Below are 27,869 nucleotides of genomic sequence, written 5' to 3' on the forward strand. Positions count from 1 at the left end.
TCTTCCAGCCTTACTTCCCTTTGCGAAGAGCGGAGAGCTCGAGAAGAGGAAGGCGCAGGTCACAGAACAGGGGACTGGGAGGGTCCGAGAAGCCAGAGGACGCGAGCGACTCGGGAATCTCAGCCCGTCAACCCGCTCCGGGAGGCGGGAAAGCTACAAGCCGCGCCCACCGCCCTGCCCCCAGCGCGCCGCTCCCGGCAACTGGGACTCGGCACATCCTCCCGGGATCTGCTTGGAGGGGACCCAACGCCTAGGTGAGCAGCTGGGGAGGTGGGCAAAGTTGGCGCCTTATTCCGAGGGGAGGTGGCTCGGGTGGGGACCCATTCCTCTAGCGCCAGATTTCTCCGAGTCTTGTTTGTTTCAGTGGGGTGTGCCCACGTCCCCGCCTGGGCGGCGGGAAATGGCTTTGAGAATGTAAACAAGGAGGTAAACCAAGGGTCCTGGGATGGGGACACAGGCACGGGCGGTGGGCGATGCTAGTGACTGGGAAATGCTTTCGAGGCAGCTCTGAGCTTGGGTCAGGAGTTCCAGGAAAAGGGGAGAGGACCCTTTAACGGGAAGCTTCCCTTTTGTTACTTGGAAGCTGGGGACCCACTGGGAGTGGAGATGCCAGGAACTGGGAATGTGGCTAGATGTGAACGTGGACACACGAGCCACACAAAATGGAACTTGCTGGCTTGGTGCTTGTGGGTGTGGGCGTGGGCTGGGGAGTGGAAAGGGGGGGTCTGAAGAACGCGTTGTGGTTCTAGGGCGAAGGGATTCATCAGACTGCATTGCCTTCTCTTGGTCTGCCAAGCCCGATTTTCTTTCCAGGGCCACTGGTACCCTATCCCCACCATTCCCTAGCAGGGCTGGCCCTGGTGTAGCCTCCCCCTTTGTGTCTGCATGGGCTTTCTTGTAGAGTTGGCTGAGAGCCTAGGTCCCTGGGCGCCTGCTGCCGAACAGTCAGGCTGGAAATATGGGTCCACTCAAGCTACCACCAACCTCCAGAACCAGAGGTTGAGCGACTGAAGGCTTGGTCCCACCGATGTGCTTTTATTCTCTTTGTATAACCTGGCTTCACTCGCTGCTGGAACTGGGATTTCCAGCTTTGCAGAGGGACCCGTGGACATCCCAACCCTCTAAGAAAGGACTCCTGGCTCTGGGGTTCTGGCTGACCTCATATTGTAGATGTATGAATGTGTGTATCTGTTTTCCAACTTGGCCTCTTGCACGTGACCTGTCTCATGGTTGCCATGGAAACCCCTCCACTTCAACCCCCCCTTTTTCTGCCCATTCCTCACCTCCGATTGCCTCCCCTCCCCCCAATATGGTTGCCTAGATACTGGTTACCCTCGGCTTTTAAGAGAGGACACCCTATGCCTAGCTCCCACTCCAAACTGCCTGGCCCTTTACCCACCCCATCACCACGAGCACCACAAACACAAATGCACACACGCCACACACAATACCATCACAGCCTCACATGCCTGTCACCCCACACAGTCCATTAACATAATCCACACACATTACAACACATACGTTTATATCACATATACATGAGTGAAATAAAAAAATGAAACCAGCACATAAACAATAAAGACACCAAATGCATACCAACCAAATAAATACCGAATACATCACACACCCTACATACCACATCCACAACAATTACACCAAACACACACCATACAACATCCACACCAAATACACTATTTACACCCCCACATGCACACTAACATTGCATACCACTTACACTCAACCTTCACTGTGTGTGAACACACAAACTCCACCTGTAACACAAACCTTCGCTTTATAAATACTCTCTCTCTCTCTCTCTCTCTCTCACACACACACACACACACACACACACACACACACACACACCAGACTGGGTGAGGCTAAGCAGAGAGAGGTCAGTTTCTTCACTGTTCAACCTTGTCCTGGATTCCTGGAGTCTGAAGAGGGAGCAGTCCAGAAGGGATCCTCTGACGTCTCCCAGGGACCTTCAAGAGAAGGTGAAAGAAAAACTTCCAGGCCTCCTTAGTAGAGGGGCACCTCTGCTAGGTGCCAGACTCCATAGGCTAGGCTTGGCTCAAACCAGAATTTATATATCTGCGGGCTATGTTCTTCCCACCCTGAGCCCAACAGTCCCTTCTGACTAGAGGGGGCTCTGTGAAGGGGAGGGAAGCCAGTTATGGAGAACACAAGCAAACAGAAAGAAGAAGCAGGGAGCAGAGATGTCACACACAGAGAGAGAGAGAGAGAGAGAGAGAGAGACAGAGAGACAGAGAGAGAGAGAGAGACAGAGAGAGAGAGAGAGACAGAGAGACAGAGACAGAGAGACAGAGAGAGGAGCCAAAGAGATGGAAGTCAGGTTACCTGTGCTGTGTGGAGTTCAGGTCTCTCTCCCTTCAGTCCCATTTTCCCGCTTCCTGATTGCTCCTCCAATCACTGTTGTGCCTCTGGGAGAGTAAGCTGCATTGTCACGGGCTGTAAATTGTTAGGACACTTCCAAGACTTGTTCTCAGATGGTGGGAGCTTGAGGGAAGCGTTCCCCTCCAGGTTCCAGCTGATATTTGGATTGGTGGAGAACCCATTTTGTTCAGTCATTGAATCGATTTGAGCACCTACTATCTATCTATTAACTTCATCTACTATCTACCTATTAACTTCACCTACTATCTATCTATTAACTGTACCTACTATCTATCTATTAACTTCACCTACCATTAACTTCACCTACTATTTATCTATTAACTTTGCCTACTATCTATCTATTAACTTCGCCAACTATCTATTAATTTCACCTATTATGTATTAACTTCACCTACTGTCTACCTATTAACTTCGCCTATTATCTATCTATTAACTTCACCTGCTATCTAACTGTTAATCACCTACTATCTATTAACTTCACCTACTATCTAACTGTTAACTTCACCTACTGTCTATCTATTAACCTCTGGGGTCATGACAGTGAGGAAGGAGATACAGTCCCTGACTCCAGTGTCTCAGGAGCATGACACAGGTGGGGAAACTGAGGCGAAGTCTCACAGCCAGTAGTGGTTGGGACCACTCAGGCAAGATTCTGGATCTCACACTGTCAGGCCTGTACCTCTTACCTTCTTCCCTCGGAGCCTGTCAGTCCTTTGGAGATGGGACTGTCCCTTCTAAAGTGAGGGTTGCCTCATAGGTGTAGATAATAGAAGCACCTACCACATCATATTTTCTTTAGAGTGTCGTTGGAGGCTGTGGCAAGGAGAGGTGAGAAGAGCAATTTCATGGAACTTAGACCCGGTCCCCCCACAGCCTTTGGGACCCCCACAACCTTTGGGACCCCCCACAGCCTTTGAGGAACCAAGCCACCTAGATTCCCCCATGGAGAGCACACAGTCCTCAGCCTCCACTCTCTCCCTGTCGGATGCAACAGGCTACCATCTGGGTGCAGAGAGTGCCAGGGAGCCCCTAGGATCACCAGGATCACCATCTAACTGAATGCCTGTCTGCCCCTCCTGGAGTACGCAGGAAAGGCCCAACTCACAGGAGACAGAGCCTGTGGCCCACAAAAAGCCTGGGTCTGGCTCCCTGGCCCACTCTCTGAGTGCTATGCTTCCCAAGGGCAAGTGCATTTATCCCACAAATATCATCTTATTGGACACACCACAGGTCTCTTGATGCAACCTAAAATGGCTTGGCCTGTGCTCAAGTAACCCGAGGCCTCCAAGACCTTAGGAGTTTGTTCCCGCATCTGTCCACAGGGGATTTACTCACTTCCGAGCCACCTCCTTCCTCTAAATGTGTGCGGATTCCACAATCTTGAAAAAGATTACTTCTCTCTGTAGGTACCAATGTGGTGGGGATGCGGCTAAGCAGAGTTGGTAAAGAGACTGTCTAGCCACTCTGGAGAAAGGTCCTCTTTTATCACTGGCCAGCCAATGGCTGAGAGGCCAAGGATGGGCTGAATGGGGGAGGGGGTGGTTACTGGACAAGAGTCACCTTTCTGTTCTGCCAGGACACACATGAGGCCTAAAAGGCTTAAAGGACCTAAAGGGCCACCTCTGCAGGGCATGGAACTGGGACCAGCATGTAGTGGGTCTCTGAAGACCTCAGTACAGTTTAGAGAGGTCGGGAACACATTACCTTGGCCAAGACAGAAGCTGGGAGCCCATTTAGTAGCATCTTCTCTGTTTTAAAGCCAGCTTGGAAACAACATAGGAAAATTTCTGTCACAAGGATGTCTGGCTGGGTGAGGGAGCAGGGAAGGGAGGAAGAGCTCCAGACCCCGGGGATCGAGCTGGGACTGCGGGAGTCTGCCCCGTTGAGAACCATGAATTGGGTAGAGAGAGACAGAGAGCCCCTGCTCTCCACAGCTCCAGAGCAAAGCCGGGCCTTGGTTTCACTCATTCACCATCTTAGCAGATTACAAGTCCCTTCAACAAGGCAGGCCCTGTGGGCTTCTCAGAAGCCTGTGGAGCTGCGGTGCCCTGATTTCTCCTCCACTCCCACTGGGGTGGATCTGATGATTTTGCCTGTCCTTCCCCCTGCCTACTGACCTCACCTCTATCTTCCATCAGGAGACCCTCCTTGGGGGCCTCTCCCTCCACAGGAGGGCTCCCCAACTCATAGACAAGCACGTGTACACGCTCACGCACAATCCCGTCCTTACACATACATAATCTTTCGTCGCTGACACATAAGCAGGTGCCTGCATGTTTCTGCACACCTCCCTCCTTTACCCAGCAGCAGTCTCTCACCCTTGGGTTGGCCCTAGTGAGTTCTTCTCAGCCACCAGATCTGCTATCTGTGGCGCCCGGGGCTCCAGTCTGGTTCTGCCACAGCCCCTGTGTATGTCTATCTGTCACTGAGCACTGACAGGTGCGTAGTCCTACCCTGCAGGCCCTTCCTAGTCAGCTGCATGCAGGTGCCCTCCCCAGCCCTGTGCTCTGCCTTCTACTTGAGACTTACTAGAACATGCTCTTCCTCCTGTGGAGCTGGTGGTGACAGCCTTTGTAGAACCATAAATTTAGGTTCTGAGGCTTTCCGGATTTTTTTGTACCTTTTCCTTATATGTCAAATGAGCACGGAAGAGGAAGAGATGTATTGGGGCTAGCTCTGCAAAGCAACTGAACAATGTTGATTACTCGATCTTACTGCCTTTAGGATAACGTCATCCTTCAAGGTTCCTCTCAAGTGCCCATTCCTCCAAGAAGCACGCTCTAATTCTCAGTTAGCATTTAAGTGGGCTTAGAGACATCCCTTCCCCTTCCATTCTCCCTCCTCCATAAAGGCAGGGTCACATGGAGGAAGTCTGAGGTGAGGGAGACCATAGGTGGAGTGAGACTCCACTAGGAAGTGTTGAATCCATGCCCTTGTTCCCATCCCGAAGGTGTCTATTTCTTTCTTCCCATCTCTGGTCTTGGAATGACTTCCTTGGCAGTCTGGCAGATGCTGAAGACTGATTCACTGACCCATTTTGGATTTTGACGAGACCCAGATGGCAGAGATGAGAAAGTTAGGCCTGGAGTTGGGGGAAGCATGAAGAAATGGCCTCAAAATGCTTAAAATATATTGTTGAGATTCTCAGGTGTTCTGAGCTTAGGGTGGATTGTGACTTAAAGGGACAATGATGCTGAAATATCAATTAATTTCTTAATTAATGTCAGTCAGTATCTGTAGAAAAGTTGCTGTACCCAGTTTCTGGGGATCCAGAGATATTGGCGTGTGTCTTTGGCCCAAGGCATTTATAGTTTTCTGGGGCGCACGAATGCACACACGCACGCACACACACACATACATACACCCATACATGGAAAAGGTGTAGGCCATGTCATCCTGGCAGTGGAGCAACAAAGGTACAAGGTGAGACGGGAAGGGACAACTCCCTAAAATAGACAAATAGGGGCAAGTCGGGAGTCTTAGCCTCCACACACTGTGGGTATCAAGTCCCAAAGGACCTTCATTTGCCCCTCCCATCTCTGGGAAAGAATATTAATCCATGCAAAGTGTAGGTAGAAACATGAAGGCCAGAGCTGTGCTTCCACAGGGAAGATGGCGATCCCTGGAATATGATCAGTGCCTGAGTAGGATAGCGTGGACCTGGTCTCTGGGTCTTTGGCCTGGCAATGATGTTAGGTTTCTGTCTTTGCTGGTGGAACTGCTCTTTTGGCCTCTGTGAATGGGCATTTGTCAGTAGGTGTGTGTGTGTGTGTGTGTGTGTGTGTGTGTGTGTGTGTGTATGTCAGACATGCATGCACATGCAGGATAGGGGGTGATCTGTCTCTAACTGGCTGGGTCACTCCCACCCAACCCATGGCTCCTGTGTGATGCTACTGGTTACCTAGACTTGCTGGAATGGGACACAGTTGTCCTGGACAGACAGAAACCCCAAACTCTGGTGTTGGGTGTGGGATGCTTGGGCCTGGCTCGTGCTGGGCAGCTCATGGCCACTGCCTGTGTTTGCGTTGGCTATAATAACCTGATGATTGCAGTGTTCCTCTGGGGACTGGCTAGGATGGCACTGAGAAGACTGTCTCAGTGGACAGTGACAAGCCCCAGGCCCTTGCTGGTAGGTCAGTTTGGAGTCTTTCCAGGAAGGCATGTAGAAATCAGGCGTGGGTTTGAGTTGTGTGCAGTGCTTTCCTTTCTGAGGAAGAGCCTGGACTCTCTCCCAGGCCCTGCTCTCACTGTTTCTTCTTGTGGTCAACTTGCCCTCTCCCGGAAGTAACTTCAGGTTAAAGGTCAAGGCTCCTAGAGTTAACCCCTGGCCCTGGCCTGCACAGACAGCTGGGTTTGGTACTAGGCTCTTAGAGAAACAGTTTTGGTCTTGGGGACCAGGGCATGGTGAAGAACCCCCAGTCACTGGGCCCTTTTCAGTCATGAAGGCCTACTCTTGAAGGGGTGGGGAGGAGCCATAACTGCCCTGTTGCTAGGCTGCCCAGCTGCCTTTTGGGCACCACAAGGATTTCAAGACAAAGTAACTCAAGCCACCAGATTTCCAGGTCTCTCCAAATGTCACCACCTTCTGTTCTGTCCTTTCCCTTACCAGCTTCGAGGCCATCTTTTTATCAATTCTGCTCTGGAATACTGGGGGTGGGGTGGGGGTGGGGGGTCGAGCGGGCAGTCTCTACGGAGAGAGGAATTGTTTCAAATGAGGCTCTTAAACTGAAGAATTGGTGTTTAATTGTTTACGCGGTAGGCATTTACAATACAGGGCAAGCAAACGGGCCACGGATCTTTCAGTGGCCTCTCTGATTGCAACCCAAAACACTTGCTTTAACAGACAGCTTTAAATGCCTTGGCAGGCTCTTGGCTCTGTGGCTGTGAACCAGCTTGGCCCTGCCTATTACAGAAGCCATGTGGTACAGGAACACCTGTGTTCTGCACTGTGCCCGGGAAGCGAGCTGATGGACAAGGGATGGATAGCGAAGGAGAACTCATTTGGTTTTTTTAACTGAATATTCAAATTCAGTTAGGAACACACTTTTTTTTTTTAAGAACAGTTTTAAAACTTGGGTGGACAACGCAAAGCCCAAAGCCTTTCCTTGTTCACAGCTTCTGCTGTTGCCACTGTCTTTACCTTATTCCAGCTACTGCTGTAACATTGTAAATTAAAATAGATACTCTATGCAGATGTCCCTAGCATTTACCCAATGTCCCCTTTCTGTCCCAGGATCCTGTCTCCGGACACCACTTTGAATTTCGTTATCATGACTCCTTGGGCTCTTTTTGGCTGTGGTTGTGTCTCTGTTTTGATGACTGTTGCATTCGAAGGAACCTGGCCAGGTTCCTGTAGGGTGTTCTGCTCCTGGGATCTGGCCACTGTTTTCCCATCACTAGACTGGGCTATGGGTTTGGGGAAGGAAGATGACAGAGGTAAGGAGTCACTGCCATCACATCCTGCCATGTTGAAAGCATCGGGTCTCCACCCATTCATGCCCCAGCAACACAGTCCAGGTACCTGTTGTTAGAACTCGACTCCCTCTCCTCCCTGAGGCAGACATACTAACCCACCAGTATACTCTCTCTAGCCAGCTCGCCACCCAAGACTTGCAAGTCTGGGACTGAGTGCCAGGAGAAGCTTAAAGATGTGCCCAGCAGCTGCAGACTGAGGCAGACCGTCGTACCAGCCTGGTAGACAGAGCAGGGAACAGCCTAAAGGGTTGTTGCCCTCAGAGTGACTACAGATGAGCTCTAGAATGAGACTGGAGTCGGGGAGGGAGAAGACAGCCTGAGAACATGGCTAGATCATGGCTCCATCGGCCAGGCTCTGTCTCTCTTGCTTTGGTGGAATAATCAGGTGGATAAGCGAGGGGTCCAGACAAAAGTAGGTGGCCATTGTTATTAGGATGATAAAACTGACGTTCTTTCTCAAATCACAGCCTCTTTCACAATGACTCTCTCTCTGCATCTCAGCCATACAGAAATGAACTCGAATAAGTACCCCGACTAGGGCATCAGAGGCTGTTAGCATCAGGGGTATTTCTCTTTCACAAGTAGATGTATTGACATAAAAAGTCTGTGTCGGAGATGGTATTACGGGAGAAGATGCCTTCCTTTCAGCTCCATGCCCTAAAATTCTCACCAGACGAGACACAAGTGATCAGTCGCTCCATGCCCCTTATGGAAGGCTGTCAGCTGCTGGGCTGCTGGTTCTGTTGGTATTGGCTTTGGATTGATCTCCAATGGGCTGTATCTACTACAGCTGGTTAGGGTCACAGTCCAGCTTCAGCTCACTGGAGGGTTCAGGGCTAAAGGATAAGAGTCTATGATCTGATACATCAGACTCCTTGAGCCCAGGGATACAGAAGGGCCGGGAACATCTTAGGAATAGTCCCCAGGTCATAGAGAAGTTGTCTTGGCCTGACTTATGCACCTCGAGACCCAGTCCTCCTAGGAGCACATTGAAATGGCCTCTTGAAGAAGGCAGCCTTTCTGAATGGCTCTTGGAAAGGAAGAAGCTTGGCCTTGCTAGCTAAAGAGGAGCCTGGGGACCTCAAGGGTAGGGACACTGCTGTGCCTAACACTGCCCGGCTGCCAGGGAACGGTGAGATGCTTTCTCCTGCACAACAGCTGCATGTTGACTTTTCCTGTGCAGGCTCCAGCCTTGTGTGTTTTCCTTTCTCTGCTCTTCAGAGCATCTGGGTAACTAGAGAGTCAGGGGCATGGCCGAGGGAGCCCAGCTAGACTGTCAGGCCAGGACCCTGTTGGGAGGACAGTGGTAGAGAGAGTTGGAGTTTCCTCATGTGTAGATTTTCAGTGTTCCATGCAGTCTTCTTTCCCCTCAGTTTTTCCTGTCCACTCTGCTGGCTCAGTTTCTGATGGGAGCACCATCTGTCCCCAGGCCCACTTCAGTCCCATCCTGTGACCTCTTTCCCTTCTTTGCCTGCCAGTGAGAGTGCTTCCTGGTCCTAGTCAGCACCCTATTCTCTGACTCCTACTCCAGCATATTTTTTGTGTCACCTGCTTCAAGGCCCTGGGAACAGCTGTTGATCATGTGGCAGAGCTTAGGGAACCAGTGTTTGCTATGCGCCAAGTCCTCCCGGCCTCATGTCAGGGTAGGACACTAGAACTTTCTAGTGTTTACAGGACAGTGCAAGGAAGAAGAGAGAGATAATAAGAGGACTTTTCATGGCCCCTCTTCTTTTCCATGTCCCTATTTTCCAGGAAAAGGCAGGAAGGGAGGAAGGGAGGAGAGGACAGAGCTAGGCAATACCAACAGGTGATGCTTACAGAGCTAGTACTGTGCCAGCTGCTGAGCTCAGGTCCTTTCTCAGGTAGGGTCTCATGAAATCCATGATTCGTGAGACTACTGTGTAGCTGAGACCTCAGACTCACTGTAGCTGAGCATGACCTGAACTCCCGATCTTTATGCCCCCATCTCCTGAATTCCGGGATTGCAGGTGTGTGCCACCATACCAGGCTACACACCAGTCTGTCTTCATTGCACGTAACTGAAGTGGAGCCTGTCCTCAACCAGGCAAGGCAGGGACGGTTACTCACAGAGCTGAGCTTCAAGAACTGTAGGCTCTGCTGCCTGAGGGACAGATGGCCTGGTGCCCATCAGAACCCCTTCCCTGCCCCTTTTGGCAGCTTCCTGCTCAGCTACACACACACACACACACACACATACATGTACACACACACACCCTATCTCTCTCTTTCACACACACACATACCATCCCCCCCACACACACCCTATCTCTCTCTCTTTCACACACACACACGCACATGCACACATATGTACATGCACACATACGTGCACACACCCACCCTATCTCTCTCTTTCACATGCACACACATACACGCACACACACGCACACACACACGCACACACACACACACGCCATGCCTCCAGCCTTGCATCTCACCATCAGGCTTTTCTGTCTCTTCCTTCCTCAATTATGACATCTCAGGCAGCAAGGGGACCCTGGAGTCTCCTGCCGAGAGAGACTGTGAGAGGCAAACTTCAGCAGACCTCAGGCTGAGGGCAAAGGAGATGAGGCTGTAGGTCAGGCTCCCTCCCAGGAGGAGAGCAGTGCTAAGAGCGGGGCTGTGGAAGGCAGACAGAAACTGTGTCAACTCAAAGGCCATGGCATCCATCTTAGAGACTTGAGATCAGACTGCCACCATATCTTCATACGGTCGCAGGAGGAAAGCCTCCTAGGGCTCCCATTGCTTACTTAAGACCTAGGGCTCCTGAGCAGCATACACAGGAGAGCTAAGTGCTTCCCAGTAGGGACACCGACTGCTTCCCAGTGGGGACTCATGGGCCAGGGTACTTGGAACTGAATCTGGCCTGTAGAGCTTTGGAAAATAGCTAACACTTTCCCTCCTTAGTTGGCCTGTTGGCATAATGGCAATAGTCGTCATGGTGGCCACTTCCCAGGTCACAATCCTGTTCTTGAAGCAAGCCATGTAGGACTACGCTTGTGTGGCATGAGCACCCGATAAATGTTGCATATTGCGATCACGGGGCTCCGCAGCTTTCCAGACTCCTTCACACGTGTCATGTCACTTGACCTTTGTAGCAGCCTTGAGAAATGGGCAGGATGATCAGCTGACTCCCCACTCCCACCCTCGCCTAGTGAACTGCATGGACTTGTAATCTGTCTTGAAAAAAAAAATCACCCTCCCGAACAAACAGCTCAGTTCCCACTCAGGGTGAGCTGGCAGGCATTCTGCACCCTGCCGTCCCTCTTGCTCGTGTGAATATGGATGAAGGGGAGAAGCTGGGAGCTTGGCTGGGGAAAGCAGGACCCTTTCCTGAGGAGTTCATCTGACTCCCTCCCTAGGCAGTTAGGTCTCAGAGTTTGCAGGATTGGGGAGGAACAAGTAGAGTGGCACCTGCCAAGGGGACATGGGTCCATCATAGAGCCACAGTGCAGGTAGTCCACTGTGTGGGACGGAAGCCCTCCTCTGTGATCTGGGGCTGTCTGGCCCTCCCCAAGGACTACCCACTCATGTCAGGAAGACTACTCTCCCTCCACCAATGGAGAAGCAGACTGAGCAAGGTAGACGTGTAGAATCCAGCTCTCACTCACTTTTCCTGCCCCAGTTTCTCTCCCTGTGAAATGGGTGTGATGCTAACAACGGCCTTCAGGAGAGTCTTTCTCATCCCACAGAGGAGTGAGTAGGTGATGGGAACTGGTCTTTGCCATAACTCTGACTGTGTGGGGGCTGGGCCAAGCAGCCATCCCATGTCGTAGCTGTAAATAGTGCAAGGTCAAGCTGCTGAGAATAACAAAGAAGCCAAGGGCTAAAACCCAGAGACCAACCTGTTGGACACACACTAGCGGAGGCTTACATTCTTAAGAATGGTCTGCTCTGCACGTGTCAAGCGAGAACTCCCAGGCACTGGCCTGCTCCTTTTAAGGCCTCCTCAGCCTTGTTCCTCTGTGGGAGAAAGCTCCGGGCTAGGTTGTATCTCTCAGAGGCCCTTTCTGTACCAACTCCCTCATGTCCCAGAAGCCAGCGGGACTCCCTTAATCCCCTCCCCAACTTTGCTTCTCCAACCCAAGTTCAGTCTCCAGCCAAAGGAGCCTGTCAGTTTGTTTCCCCTGCCCCTGCTGCCCTGGCGCCTGCCAGGCTGCCTCCAGGAACTCTGCAGTGCCGCCCAGCTTTCCTGATACAAGGCTGACTGTTCTCAGCCTCTGTTCATCAAAACAGCAGGCAGAGTCAAAGGCATGGGTCCTTGAGCCAGGCCTACCCATGACTGGCAGCCAAATCAGGTCTCCCTCATCAGATCCCAGTCTTCCCAAATTAAAGGCAGATACTTTTGTCTCATTCTATCCCAGTCTGGCCTGCAGCGACCCCACATCCATCTGGAACCTTCACGTTTTGTCTATGTGCTATACCGGGCACAGCCTTTACTCATGACATCGTTGAAAGATGTGGAGATACACTAAGCTAAATCATGTCCCATGGTCTCTTATAACAGCCTAGGCAACCTGTAAACTTAAGCCATGGGGCTCAGGTGGCCCTTTGGAGGCTACCTCCTGGATATTCCCCACTGACATCTCACTGGGATATCCAGGCTGTGATGATCTCAGGATGCATCATCTAGGGGCTGAGGCTGCAGAAAGGGAAGGGACAAGTGTCTGCAGGTAGAGCGAGGCAATTTCACCCCATTTGGAACTCCTACCTTGTAAAGAGAAATGGTTGTCAAATTATATCACAATAGTCGCGGGCATTCTGGCCTATCTCATTGCTGCGTGGAATCAGAAGTAATACAGCGTGTTTCCGTATCATCAACTGGTGGCGTCTCTTCCTGAGCAGCTTTTACCCAGCAATTAAGTGAAATTATGTGACTCAGTGTGGAAAGATAATCGCTGGAGGAACTCTTCTGATTGCGTTCTCCGCACGCACGTGCGGCGGGTGACTGCGCAAACAGCAGGAAGGCCGGAGAAGAGATTAACATGGAAGGGCTGCTATCAGCTGCAGCGTGGCTGTGTGCCTGCCGGGCCACGGATAGAATGGATCATGGGAAGGAGAAGAAACAGAGGTGGAGTTCTTCCTCATACTGGGCTAGAAAGGAAGCCGCGGAGATCTGACAGAATGGTCTAGAGCAGTGTTGATCAGGATGCTAAGATGGGACAGAGTCCTGAACTCCAGCAGTGATAACAGCTCAGGTGCCCTGTCCCAGCCAGCCAGGGGTGCAGGGCCACAAAAGCAAGACCTTACCAGTACGCATGTTGAGAGGCCTGGCATGTTCTTGAGCCTCCCTCCCAGTTTTATCCACGTCTGCCTAGCTTAGTCCTCCCTCCTCCCATCTGTTCCACGAACTCTGGGACTGGAAGTGCAATGATTATGCTTCCCCATCTTGGTCCTCCCACCTCAGCTGAGCCCCAGTGTGTGTGCGTGCGTGCGTAGTTTCCATCCTGTAAGGAGGAAGAAAGGAATGCAGAGTTTGAAAGGGCAGGAGGAGCCAGGAGCCTAACCATGGGGGCAGAAGAGGCCAGGATAGAATTCCTTGGTTGGTGGAGGAACAAAGGCATCTGTGTATGTGGTTTGGCCACTGGACACCCAGCCAGCGCCAGCTGTACCATGGCTGTGATCTTTCAATGCGGTCTGGGTGCCAAGAGGCAACCTTGGAGGAGACTCATGCTGAGGGGGACTGTTGGCATAGCCCAGGCCCCAGCAGCAGCTCGGAGGATTGAGATTCGGTCACTTCTGATTTATGACCGTGTTTCTGTCAGCGCTCTGCAGCTTGATCGCAGATGTCTGCTTTAGAATACAAAGGCAGGTCATCACTCTGGAGCTCGGCATTCTCCGTTCTCCATACTCCGACTCCAGCCATCTTATCGGGGTTCTCACCGCCCACCCGTCGTGCTTCAGCCAGACTGGATTATTCACTGTTTTGGAAGGTGTCTGCCACTCGAAATGGAAATACTTGGGTTGCTGTCGCAGTCTCCTCCTGTGCTATGTAGACATTACCAGTGGACCCGGCCTCATTTTGATGCCTTCTAGGAAGACGCTGCCGGCAGCCACTGTTGAGTGAAGTACTGTGAGATTCAGCTTAAATCGAACTTGAATTCTGTTTGCCGTCCCTTCTTTCCATTGCTCCCTCTTACTGCCTTGGCTCACCTCCCTCTCCCCCCACCCCTGCTTGTCTATCAAAATCCCATCCTGCTCTCAAGGCCAGACTGAAATGTCAGCTCCTCTGTGAGCACCTCCAGGTCCTCTGTCAGACTGTCCTTAGGAATAGCAGGGTCTTTGCTCTATGAAGGCCCCTAAGGGCTGATTGAATTTTGTTTTACTTATGAAAGAAGGTCTCTCTAAGTAGCCTGGGCTGGCCTTGAACTCATGGAACCTTCTTACCTCAGTCTGCTGAGTGCTAGGAGTAGATGCCCGAGCCCCATTGAGGGATTTTAATGTCAGTTCCCCCTCCTTCCAGTCTTTCAGTCTGGGCTTCTCTGAACAAGGCACAGATATATTTTGACTGTGTAATTTGAGATGGAACTTGATCTGGAAGTAGCAATAAATTTGAAAGAGGGGAAGGAAGGAAGGTGGGAGGGAGGAGGAGAAAGGAAGGAAGATTTCACACATAGCAGGTACATACAACTTATTTCCCTCTTTTTTTGTTTGTTTGTTTGTTTGTTTCAATACAAGGTTTCTCTGTGCAGCCTTAGCTGTCCTGGAACTCGCTTTAGAATAGGCTGGCCTCAAACTCGCAGAGACCTGCCTGCCTCTGCCTCCTGAGTGCTTATTTCCCTCTTTGACCAGTATATTTAAGTCACTTTGAGTGGCTGAACGATGATTTTTCTACCGTGAAACAGTGGTCCCAGCTTTGCTGTCACGGGGCTTGCCCAACAAGAAGGAAGAAAGGTGCCCTTAACAGTCAGTCACTCTTCTCTACATTACCAAACACCACTTAAACTCGAAAACCAAAATAAACCTTCCGACTAAAATCCTATGAAATCAAAGTAGCACAATTATGTAAAGTGTGAACCAAATTGAAACAGAGCTGCTGAGAGTGATGCCATGCCAGTAGGCACTGCTGCCTTTTAGAGACTAGTAAACACGGAACCTGCAAGGTTAGGAACCACACCCATGACTTCTTCATTAGGCTGACCCGTGAGAGGGGCCAACCTGTTCCTAGGTTGGCATTGGCTACTCTCAGTCCTCAGGGGGGAAAGAAAAACAAAATCTCAGAATTTCCCACAGATTTAATATAACAAATTTGAACTCACAATCAAAGACTACTAAACCAAAGTAGTGTATGTGCATGTGTGTGTGTATGTGCGTGTGTATGTGTGTGTGTGTGTGTGCATGTGGGTGTGAGTGTATGTGTGTGTTTGTGTGTGTATTGGGAAGGAACCAAGAAAAACCAAATCACAGAAACCGCAAAGCAATTTATGCTCCTAAGAATTCAGGACTTTGAAATTAGCAGACACAGAAGATTAAAGAATAAAAACTAAAAACAATGTCGAAAGCAAACAATGAGATCCTAAAAATGAACAGACAACAAAGACTAATGAAATGACCAAGATATTAGAAAAAGAACCAACCATAACATATGGAAATAATGCAATCATTGAAATAGGGAATTAAGTGGGGAATGAAACAGCAGATTAAACACAGCTAAAGGGAGAAAAGAAATAATTCAGAAACAATTACCCGGCATGTAGTGCAGGAAAGCCAGGGAGTGGAAAATATGAATGAGCAGCTTGATGATTTGCAGAACAGAGTAAAGGCCCCAACACATTCCCAAGCCACAGTCTTAGAAGGGAGAAATAGGGGGCTGGAGAGAGGGCTCAGCAGGTAGGAGCACTGACAGCTCTTCCAGAGATCATGAGTTCAATTCCCAGCAACCACACAATGACTCATAGCCATTTATAATGGGATTTGATGCCCTCTTCTGGCATGCAGGTGTATCTGCAGATGAAGCACCATGTACATAAGATAAATAAATATTTAAAATCGTACTGAAAAACCATTTTGAAAAAAAAAAAGAGGATGAATGCAAAAGAGGAATTGCGTGAGGAGATGAAGCCTGAGAGTTGGTTAGGAGAAGGATGAACTAACAGACAAAAGAAACAACAGAATTCATAGAAATAAACCCACATTTAGACTTCAGTGGAACTCCGAACACTAAATACAGAGAAGGAGGCAGAAAGAGGATCTACAGACACACAGAAAGAGGGTCTACAATGAATATGTCTTTATTAAAGGATATTCTAAAAGAAAAAATTGGTCTTCACCGGAAGGAAAACAGTTTGAAAAGAGGCTCAGAGCTAACAGAATAGTGGACGGTTCTCCTGGTGACTGGGTTATAGTATCTGTTTCATATCTAATTACTCACCAGACCTCAGCCTTAAATAACTGACCTTTGTTATGTTGCGTATTTTCTGAGGGTCAGTAATCAGAGAGCAGCTTAGCTGGGCAGGTCTGGCTCAGGCCACTTGAAGAGGCTGCAGCCAAGCTCCCCATCCAGGTAGAGGTCATGGGAGGCCAGGCCACCTGCTTCCGAGCTTGCTTACTTGGTAGTTCATGGAAGGGCAAATCCTAGTCGGCTTTGAGACCAAGACCCTTAATTCTTTGTCACCTGGGGCTCTCTACAGGGGTACCCAAGTCCTTAGTAGACCCAACACAAGGTTCTGGAAGGCCACTATTCCTGTCGCTGAGTCTGATCAAATCTTACAAATCCTGATATCTATTTCATAGGATTTTTTAAACTAGCAACTATTATAAAAAAATGGAATATACATCAAGAAATCACTATATGGGGGGCTGGTGAGGTGGCTCAGAGGTTAAGAGCACTGGCTGTTCTTCCAGAGGTTTTGAGTTCAAGTCCCAGCAACATGTTGGCTCACAACCATCTATAATGTGATCTGGTGCCTTCTTCTGGCCTTCAGGCATACATGCAGACAGAATATTATATACATAATAAATAAATAAATAAATCTTTTGAGAAAGAAAGAAAACCACTTTCTTGTCCCTAAACGGCCCAGCTAATGGATGATAAAACAATTTAAAACTTCCTAGTAGATTATGGTGGAAGCATAGGGGTGAATTTCTTAAGTCCTTCCTGATTATGGCATATTTTAAGATTTCTGGTTTCATTTTGGGTAAATCAAACTGTCAAATTCATTAACATAAAATGGAAAGGATTACGCTTATTCAGCATATGTAACTTCTCACCAAAGAAACTCACAATAGTCTAAGCACAAACAGAATATAACTTTTAATAACTGATGAGAAGCAGTTTAAAGAAGGAAGAACTACGTTGGTTCACAGTGTAATGGGGTAGTCTGTCATGGCAGGAAGAGTGTGGCAGCGGCAGCGTTGGCACTCGGGCTGCAGAGAGAAGACAGGAAGTGAGGTGGGGCTGCTAATATCAAGTCCCACCCCCAGTGACCCACTTCCTCTAGAGCATTGGTTGAGGACCACTGCTCTAGAGAAACTCCACCTCCTAAAAGTTCCACAGCTTTACAAAAGAATGTCACAGGCTAGAAATCAAGTATTCTAACACATGAACCCATGGGGATTGGGCATTTCGAGTTCAAACCATAGCTTCTCCCAAAAGAGTTAACTTCCAAATAGCATTGACGTGAGTCAGGATTGCATTCTCAAACCTTTAGCTTCTAGAAATCACAGCACATAACCAAAACCATGCAAGGTCAATATAGTAAAATTAAATTACTATCCAATCCCACGCACATGCACAGAAGTGCAAAAATCCTAAGGAGAATAATGCCAAGTCTGTCCGTGTCTTTAAATATTACATTGGTTCTATCCCAGATTTAACATTAGTAATTCATATACAAAACTATTTGTTTGATCTGGGTGGTGGTGGTGCACGCCTTCAGTCCCAGCATTCAGGAGGCAGAGGTAGGCAGGTGTCTGAGGTCAGTCTGGTCTACAGAGCCAGTTCCAGAACAGCCAGGGCCACACAGAGAAACAAAAAGCAACAAAACAAAACAAAAAAAATTGCTTGGTTGATTAAAAGGGGAAATCTTATATATATAAAACACTTACTTATTCATAATTAATATAAAGCAAACATCTTGGAGACCCAGTGTTAAAGGAGAATTTTCAAGCCATTAGAACTCCATTTGAGATCAGTAAGACGTAAGAAGACCAAATTTGTGTACATGTGTGTAAACGTGTGTGTGCATATGTATATGAGATCATTGTTTCTAGGCTGCATTTCATTTTAAGTCTTGGTGCATGAAGACAGGAACTAGAAATAACCTGTATGCTAATTAGGAGGAAACACCACTCTGTCATTTGCAAAGTCTGTCCACAATGAAAACCCAAAGGTATCTGGGTAAATTATTAGAAATAGAAGATCTTAGCTGGGCAGTGGTAGCACATATCTTTAATCCCAGCATTCAGGAGGCAGAGGCAGGTGGATCCCTGTGAGTTTGAGGCCAGCCTAGTTTACAAGAGCTAGTTCCAGGACAGGCTTGAAAGCTACACAGAGAAACCTTGTCTCAAAAAAAAAAAAAAAAAAAAAAAAAAAAAAAAAAAAAAAAAAAANCCCTTTGAGAGGTCCTGAGTTCAATACCAAGCTACCACATGGTGGCTCACAACCATCCTTAATGAGATCTGGTGCCCTTTTCTGGCCTGCAGGGATACAGGCAGACAGAACATTATTTACATAATAAATCTTTTAAAAAATAAATAAAAAAGAAATAAAAACTCTTAAGATTACTGTATTTAAAACCAATAGATAAAAACCACTTGTTTTGTTCTATACTACTTAACATGTTAGTATTTAAAATAGCAATATAATTTTTAATGTAACCTGAATGGATCTAGCACCTATGTGAAGGTGTCATAGAGAATATTGGCAAGGTCCTGGAAAATTAAAAAAAAAAAAGAAAAAAGCTTATAAATCTTGAGGCAATTGGAATCAGGAGAATGTCAGTTCCTCCAGGTATTTTCACGACAGTTCTCATGAAAACAGAGCCAATGAGACACTCAGGAGATGGAGGTACACACCTCCAAACCTGACTACCCGAGTTTGATCCCATGACCCATGTGGTAGGAGAGGACCCCCTTCCCGCAAGCTGTCATCTGACCTACACACACACACACACACACACACACGCACACGCACACGCACACACAAAGTAAGATAAATTAAGTAAAAAGAAGAGTCATGGACCGAGAGGAGATATTAGAATATTCAATAACTGAGGTTGAGTGTCAAGATTGAGAAAATGGTTTGAAAATGAAAAGAAAAAGGATGGAAACATCCCACCACCTGTGAAGAAATGCAGGCAATGAACACCCAGTGCTAAGTGACAGGATTAACACCACATTTTATGCCTTTAGCTTAGTAAAAATGATGCCATCTGATAGTGTCAGATACTACTTAGGACCGAGAGCAGCAGAGCCAAACCACATCATTTGATGGGCTGTTAAGACGGGAATGACCTCCACAGGGGACAGCTGAACCTGTGTAGCGGTGGCAGTTGGCAACCCCAGCTGAGACTCCAGAGCCATGCTCACTCTAGGCCATCATTTCCGGGCTGCAGCGTCAAGGGGCTGCATTGTATTTCTTGCAAAAGAAACAAGACAGTGAAGTGTACATCATTCACAGTAATGCTGTTTGGTGGCCGTGCTTTCTAGAATCCATGAATGTGTGTTTGTGCTGGTCTGTAACATAAATCCTGTTCCTCTGGAGAGTGGGTGCTCAAAATGGTTTGTTGTTGTTGTTGGTTTTTTTTTTTTTTTAAAGCCTCTTGATTATAGGTGTGCTTTGGGTAGCACGCACCCAAGTGTCCATAACTATATCATTTAGAGTTAGCAATATCTTTTTAAAGACACCAGACATCCATCAACAAGAGAATGGATCACTACATAGTAATTTGCCTTCACAATGAAATATCACATGTTAAACATGAATTAACTATGATTCTATGTAATAGTATAGATAAAACTTCAGAACAATGTTGATCAAATCAAGTCTCTGGAGACTAAATATTATATTAAAATTATAAAGCTAAAAATGTTTTTGAAAGCTTTACTAGGGGCTGGGGAGATGGCTTAGTCACTAAAGTGTTGGCCCCTCAGCTTGAGGACCTGAGTTTGATCCCTTGAATTTAGGGGGGGGGGGTGGAGTAGAAACTAACTGAGTCTCAGCACTGAGAAGGTGAGGAGGAGGATTGCTGGGATTTTCTGGCCACCCAATCAAGCTAAATCAAATCCGTCAGCTCCAGGGTCAGGGAGACCCTGTCTCACAAAATAAAGGAGACGTCTCATGTTGATCTCTTGGCTCAACATGCATACGTGTGTCCCCGAGCAGACTCTGAGCATTTACATACGCATGAAACCACACTAAGCAACGTGACTGGATATATGTGTCAAGCACAGTTTTAAGAAGAGCATGGTGTGTGTGTGTGTGTGTGTGTGTGTGTGTGTGTGTGTGTTCATACAGCGGGAGATTATTCTTTTTCCGCCAGCTACATCTGGTTAGGCATGGTTCTAGGTACAGCTATGCTGCCCCCTGGTATCTGACTGGTGAATGGCAGCTGAGCCACTTAGAATGAGCGCCAGGGCCATACTAGCCAGGCTGAAGCCAGGCTAACCCTACCTGGAAAAGACTGAGCAGCTTTGTGCACTCCTGATTTGAGTTCTTCTCCCCTCTCACTCTGTATAACTCTCTGACTCTGAGAGTAATGAGTGTAACTCCACTGATATATGTCTAGGGTCCAATCCAGGTCTGCCCCCCATCCCATCCCCAGGATTCAGTGGTAGAGCACAGAGTGTCTTCCGGGGAAGGAGGGACTGGGGGCTGATGCTCAGGAACCTTTGTCCACGTTCCCTTTATGGAATCAAGTCACCTTTTGGGAGATGATGACCTGGTCGTCTAGGGGAAGCTGATGAATACAGAGGAAACAGCATGGGGGGGTGCAACTTAAGGTCATATATGGGTGTCAGGGTTTGCTGTAGAGCTTGGGGAAAAAAGAGTAACCTCCACTTGACTGTACTACAGACTTGACTGTACTACAGGGCTGGTGAAAACCCTTCCTAGGGGCTGGAGAGATGGCTCAGTGCGGTTCAGTGCTTCTAGCGCTCACTGCTCTTCCACAGGCCCAGCACTCAAACCAGACACCCCAATTGCCTGTAACTCCAGCTCCAGGAGATCCGATATCCTGGATCTTCCAGCCTTCAGGGACACCTGCACACATATAGCAAACATGCATAGACACACATGCACGCACACAAATAAAATATAAATAAATCTTTTTAAAAAAAAAAAAAACTTCCTGGTGGTCTGTTGACTGTGAGAGCTGGACCAGGAGCCCCCAAACTTAACGAGGCAGAGATGGCCTGGAAGAAAGACACTGGGGGGATCATCTCCAAAGCCTTTGGGGTGTCAGGCTTTGAGTTACTGGGCCATCATATGACCTTGGCCCTGCTGCTCCCTCTGTGAAGGTCATTTTCTATCAGTTCCAGACCTGCAGCAGGGACCTATGACAGTGTCCGTTCAGTGTTCTGCCTCATCTGGCATAACAGAATGGAGCAGGCAAAGCTCTCTGAGAGTCCTAGCCGGCAATAGGTACAGTGGTCCCCGTGATCTGAAGTAACCTCAGGTCACACATATTCCCAGCACAGCTAAGGCTGGGATGAGCCTGGGTCGGGGTGATGGCTTGAGGAGGAAAGTCTTCTGTCCCTGGAGTAATGTCTTCCTCCTTTATTCCAGACACCATGGAGACGGTGCTGATCCTCTGCAGCCTGCTGGCCCCGGCAGTCCTGGCTAGTGGTAAGACTCCTTTAGGACCTACTTATACCAAGCTGGCAGCCGTAGCCCTTTCTGGTAGAAGGTTCTGGCCCTTTTGAATATTTGAGAGGCAGCTTCACCTCTGGTCAGGGACCTCACCTTCAGTCAGCAGAGAAAAACAGATCCTAATAGAGGTGTCCCCACTGCTCCCCACATAGGTCCAGCTGACCATCTGTTAATCTCTCCAGGAACCTTGATCCTCCTGTGGATTTGCAGCCTAGACTGCAATTACCCACCTTGACCATATGTGCAAGTCATGAGACCTGTCGCTTGGTCTCAGTGTCCCCATTTGTCACTAGATGATAGACAGACCTGGCCCTCTAGAGTAAATACATGAAGGGCATGCTGTAACCTCAGGACCCCACTGAGGCCGAGTCATCCCTAAGCCCAGGAAACCCATCTTCCATGATCTCCTGTGTCTCTGCCCAGTGGTCCTGCTTCGCAAGGTTCCTTTAGTGGGGACGGGGAGCTGTGGGAGAGGTGGGGCATCACAGAAAGCACCACTGCCTTCCTCCTGACCATATCTGTCTACTTTTGCAGCAGCTGAGAAGGAGAAAGAAAAGGATCCATTCTATTATGGTGAGTAGCCCAGCAGCCCTAGGGCGTGGCCCCATCTGGGAGGGGGAGGGGCAGGCGTGTTCTCCTGGCCCTGCCCCTCTTCCACCTCTCATCCCTGGTTCCTTTGCAGACTACCAGACCCTGAGGATTGGGGGATTGGTGTTCGCTGTGGTCCTCTTCTCTGTTGGGATACTCCTCATCCTAAGTAAGTTTATCTCCTCTGTGGCTGATAGACAGATGGGGGGCAGTGTAGAAGCTCAGCCGTTTTGTCTATGGGACAGGTCTGCCTCTATGGTATCTCCAGGACCAATACAGGGCGGGGCAGGTAGTAAGTGCTCAGTAAAACAAGAAAGATGAGTTCAGAAAACTGTAGGTGAGAACAGACGGAGCTAAAAAGAGCAAGCTGTTCTCTGCATCCCTAGGGCAGGAGCTCGCCCATCCCAGGAGACAGATGCCATTCTCCTAGCGCTCCTAGCAATGTGTCCCCATGTGCTTCCATGAGCTGTGGCACTGAGTGCCCCACCCTCATTATTTTTGTGCACCGTATGAAAGGACAAAGTCCATCATAGTGGGCAGGCAATGGTGGGGCAGCTTGGTCCATGGTAGCAGGCTTTGACTTATTCTTATTAAGGCTGACCAAGAAGCAGAAAGCTCAGGGTGTAACCAGAAGCACATGCAAGACCTCACCCCAACAACCCACTTTGGTTAACTTGGCCCCCACCTCCCAAAGATTTCATCTGCCCACAAATAGCACTGCTACTGAGGAGTGGGTATTCAGACACACACTGCCATATAAACCGCAGCTCCTGGCCTCAGTTGACCCCTGCCCCCTACCTGGAGTTGCTTCGTGTGGTAGTGCAGATGTCCTTTGGCTGTGTCTAGCTGTGCCTTCGGCCTGTACAGATTCAAGGTAGATCTTCCCCGTCCCAGCTGGGAGCTTGACCTTGAGCTGTTGTTGGGAGCACGACCTTGGATGGTTTCTTTGTGTTTCAGGTCGCAGGTGCAAGTGCAGTTTCAATCAGAAGCCCAGGTAAGGGTGCAGGGGCTGTGGCCAATGGGAGCAACAGCAGAAGGGACAGGGAAGGACTGTGCTGCAAACCCGGCGTTTGTCTCAGAGAGCGAATGTGGGAGGCCAAGGTGTGGATGTGGGGATTTCCAAGTGACTTTGGAACAAAGGAGAGGTCAAGACATGGAGGTTAGGTCTCTATGTAAATAGGAACGCTGAGTCAGAACGGGCTTGAACCTTGTCTGGAGGCCTTTGAGACAGCTAGGCTGGCTAAGGGAGAAGCAGAGGACCTCATGGCTGCTCTGAGGGGCAGGGCCAACACACTGTCCCTGTTTCTCATCTCTTCCTGAGGCTCTGTGCACTGCATAGGAACCTGACCTCCTTTCTATACCACATTGGGTTACACTCGATTTATTAAAACAGCCATGGTGGCCATGGGCCTCAAAAACCAGAGGCGCACCCAAATCCCGCCTAGGAGCAGACCCTGAAGGGTACCCATAAGTTCTCTTTGCCTGTGTCCCCATCAGTCCTGACTTCTCCATTGCTTTACATGACCCATGGTAGAGTGAATCCTTCAGAGACTCGGAGGGATCGGGCTCCAGAGGCCCTGCTTCAGTGAAGAGAATGGGACGCTCTGTGGTTTGCCCTGGACACTGGGACAGAATGTATCTCTCCTCTTGTCATAGGGCTCCAGGGGATGAAGAGGCGCAGGTGGAGAATCTCATCACCACAAATGGTAACCGCCGGGAAAGGGTGCCAGGAGAGGGTCTTCCCGAGGTCTGGAGAGGGACCAGACTGGGTGCCGTGAGCCACTTTGGGGTTCAGCAGACATGCCTCTGAATGACAGAAAAGGGCTCTCCAGGACCTCTGTGATGTTAGCTCTTCACCCGTACCAGGGACTGCTTTACCTTCCTCACAGTGGCTGTGCTGTGAACTGCAACTGTTAGCGCCTAGAGGCCGCAGCCTGGAGAGAGGTCTGTTCCCCAGTCAATGGCTCTGTTGCTACCACTAAAGGCAGTTCTAAGTGAATCTCTATAGTTCTAATAAAACTGGAGAATCAAAAGTTAGGGTGGAAACCTGCAAGCTCAGAGAGTTAGAGTAGTAACTGGCTAACTTTTTCTCTTTGCTGACATCCTGGAAACCACTCCCTTACATACTGCCCCAGCTTAAACAAAAACCCACACTAAGCTCCTCTCTGCTATTTGCTATTTCCTGTCAAACAGTCGCAACAAGAGCAGACTACTGGTGATAGTCCTTGTCTATGAGTACTTGCTCATACCTAGCAGACTCCATCTCTCCCCGTGTGCTAAGCCCCATAAGGCAGCCATCATTACCATATTGAACAACCTAGGTCCAAGTATCAGACATCAGCGAGGGTTCAGCATGGCACACCCTCTGGGTGAGCAGCCTTCCTCTTCATCAGTCTGCCTTCTCTTCCAGCTGCGGAGCCCCAGAAGTCTGAGAACTGAAGCGCAGCCTCCAGCAGGAAGGTATCGGTCTGTACCCAGTCCCCCGCTGTCTGCTGTCTTACCACTGTCTTAGCTGAGTCTGGGCATTGGCATAATGCCAACTTCTCCATGGGGCTCTCTTACCAGTCCACTTACTCTGAGTGTCTCCCAGAGGTGGGGGAGGGACAGTGGACAGCCCAGTCCCAGAGATGTCCAGAGGTGGTCCTCACCCAAACACAGCATGCATAGGGAGGGCACCAAGGCTTCCAAACAGCCTTGGGGCCAGGCTCCCATGGTGAGTTGGGTGGGGCTCATTTAGTGAAACTTCTATATCAAAGTGACACTAATAATGAGCTGAAAACCACTTAAACACACGCATGTGCGTGCACACACATTTATTATGAAACTTTCCAATACTACTCAAAAGTAGAGAAAATAACATGTCCCCCCCCCACACACACCTTCACTGTCCTCAACATTTGGGGTTCACCATGTGTTCATATCCATTGCTTACTGTAGGGTGTGCCAGAGAGTACATAGCAGTTAGATAAATCTTCCAGTCAGCAGGCCTTATAGGAGCCTCTGGAGCCTACCCCCAAGAAATAGGACATGCAGGGCCGGCCCCATTTATAATGGAAAAACCTGCAGTCAGAGAAGCCATTCAGATAGTGCCCTTAGTCATGGTTGATGTTGCTATAGTGAAACACCTTGACCTAAAGGCAAGTTGGGGAGGAAAGGGTTATTTCCACATTGAAGGAAGTCAGGACAGGGGAACTCAAGCAAGGCAGGATCCTGGAGGCAGGAGCTGAAGCAGAGACCATGGAGGGGTGCTGCTTACTGGCCTGCTCCACATGGCTTGCTGAGTCTGCTTTCTTATAGAGACCAGGACCCCCAGCCCACGTGTGTCCCCAACCACAATGGGCTGGGCCCTCCCCATCACTCAATTAAGAAAATGCCTTTCGGTCTCTCCTACAGCCCACTGTTTTTGGAGGCATTTTCTCAATTGAGGTTCCCTACTCTCAGACGACTGTAGCTTGCGTCAAGTAGACACAAAATCAGCCAGCACAGACAGTATGTGACAAGCTGGGCCCGGAGTCTAGGTCTCTGTGGCTATAGGTTAGGGTAGCCCACAGCAGCCACTAAGCTGTGGTCTGGAGAGCAGACCCTGGGATATACAAAGGCAAGAAAGCCAGTTTTGTCCCCTTACTTCTGCCCCAGACTCCACACAATAAGGCTTAACAGACAAGTGCATAACTTTAGCTAAAGTTGCAAATTAAAGGCTTTCTCAAGCCAGGTATAGCGGGGTATACCTGTAAACCCAGCCTATAGGAGAAAGAGATAGAAAGGTCAGAAGTTCAAGGTCAACCCTGCCTAACAGTGAGTTTGAAGTCAGTCTGGGCTACATGGACCCTGTCTCAATAAACAAACAAACAACAACCAAAAAAAAAAAAAAGAAAAAAAACAAAAAATTGTCTTATGTCATGGACACCAGACTTTTACTACTGTGAACCTGTGTAGCATTTTAATTCCTTGCAGTGTCTGCACCGCCACATATCAGCCCCGGGCAGCAGAGCGGGACTCGCTGTACCCATCTTTAGAATGGATGTCTTAAAGACATGTAACCACTTAAACAGGGGTCTGTCAACAACTCCAGCCCAGGAAGCCTATCCATCCTCCATCTTCCTTCCTTGCCTCCCAGGCTTGTGTGTTCTTCACCAGACCTCGGGGCTTCAAGGGCACGTCATCTGGGGGGTTAACAGGCAAAGGGTCTATGTGGAAGGTGGAGAGATGACCGGGTATGGGTCCCAGAAAGGATCTGGGGTTTTAATGTGAATTCTCTGCTTCTGCAGCCTCCAGAAGCCAAGGCCAGCACCTGATCCTTTAGCGGCTGGTGCCAAGGCTTGAGAAAACCGGCTGCTTCAGACCAGATCCTTCCCTAGGAGAAGCCAAGAACACGTGTTCCCGGCGCCTCTCCCTGTCCCCACTAACTCCAGTCCTGTACTTAAAGACCCAACACTCACAGCCCTTCCTTTCTCACCGCAGCCAGGGGTCTGGCCCCTTTGGGCTGTGTCTATGTGTGTGTGTGTGTCTGCTGGCTGTGGTCTTGTGGCTACTCATTCGTGAATTTCATTGTTCCTGTGAACTGTGTGTGTGTTCCCTTTCCCGGGAGGGGCTGGGCCATGTTGACATCCCTGCCTTGTGCTCTCCTGTGGCCTCTATCTCCTCTTGCGCTCTGCAGTCTGCTCTGCCCCTGAGAAGCCCTACTCCATCTCTGGATTTAGATTTGAGGGAGAATTGTGCCCAGGGCAGGAGTCCCCAGCTGTCTTGGGACTGAAAAGTGTATATCCTCTTTCTTTCCTCTCAGAGGAAGCTTGCTACCGGTTACATCCGTTTCAAAGGTCTGTCAGCTGCTGGAGAGGCCGAGGGTGACCTTTTTCCAGGCCTCCTGGGGGCCTTATCCTTTTAGGGTGACCCCTGCAAAGCTCCAGTCTGTCCTACCTGTTGCAGAAGGAAACATGGGGGGAATTCCAGGGCAGGGCTTCTTGCCTCTGGGGAATGAGCCCCTCAAATACCTTTTGAGCAATAACCCTACAGATTCCGGAATCCTCCTACCTTCGCCCACCTTCTCAGCTTCTGGGACTTTCATTTCTAGCCCAGTTCATCTGACCCGAGGATTCCTTCCTTCTCTGAAGAGGGTGTCTGGCAGGGATGGCTGAGGGGATGGGCAGCAGAGAGAACGGGGTGGATCTGTCAGCCACCGCAGTTTCTTTCCTCCTCCTGTCAGGGGTCAGAGTGGAAAGGGATGGGAGGGTGCATGAGCGGCAGGGTTGCAGGTCAGAGACCAACAGGGTATGGACAGCCTTGGGTGCACAGCCAAGGCTAGAAGTCAAAGGTCATCAGAGTGGAAACTCAGACCAAACCCTGCCCCACCTGTCCATTGTATTCCCTTGGAAACTCACCAAGCCACACTGTGTACCAGGACTGCTGATCTCTGTCTTGTGATCTATCCTCTGACAATGGAAAAATAAGTAAATAAAACCTTGTTTCCTAGTGGCTCTGATTGGCTTTCCTTCCTCTGAGAGTCTGAGGGTTTGGGAACCTTAAAGGACAAGAGAGCCTGTCCCCAGTCAGAGGGAGGAGG

General features: G+C 49.2%; 1 protein-coding gene and 1 long non-coding RNA gene across 3 annotated transcripts; one reads left to right on the forward strand and one right to left on the reverse strand.

Annotated features, from left to right (window-relative positions):
• The first annotated feature begins 14 nt into the window (after positions 1–14).
• On the forward strand, positions 15–27,781 carry Fxyd6 (FXYD domain containing ion transport regulator 6). Of its 2 annotated transcripts, none has more exons than XM_050156377.1 (8): positions 15–254; positions 21,638–21,697; positions 22,256–22,294; positions 22,404–22,478; positions 23,267–23,303; positions 23,966–24,015; positions 24,720–24,769; positions 26,578–27,781. In XM_050156377.1, the coding sequence occupies exons 2-7, from the start codon at positions 21,643–21,645 to the stop codon at positions 24,746–24,748; spliced, it is 285 nt and encodes a 94-aa protein (XP_050012334.1). In that variant the 5' UTR covers positions 15–254; positions 21,638–21,642; the 3' UTR covers positions 24,749–24,769; positions 26,578–27,781. The 2 variants fall into 2 exon arrangements, with proteins under 2 accessions (XP_050012334.1, XP_050012333.1); XM_050156376.1 differs by having other exon boundaries at positions 121–254; positions 24,720–24,761; positions 26,574–27,781.
• LOC126510065 (uncharacterized) lies at positions 17,142–23,260 on the reverse strand. The gene is made up of 2 exons (XR_007594314.1): positions 23,108–23,260; positions 17,142–17,277 (listed from the first exon to the last, which is right to left on the reverse strand). It is a non-coding gene; the product is annotated as an uncharacterized lncRNA (long non-coding RNA).
• Positions 27,782–27,869: the final 88 nt, after the last annotated feature.

Source organism: Alexandromys fortis, unplaced genomic scaffold (genome assembly GCF_014885135.2).
Source record: "Alexandromys fortis isolate MF-2015 unplaced genomic scaffold, M_Fortis_MF-2015_v1.1 scaffold_89, whole genome shotgun sequence".
NCBI lineage: Eukaryota > Metazoa > Chordata > Mammalia > Rodentia > Cricetidae > Alexandromys > Alexandromys fortis.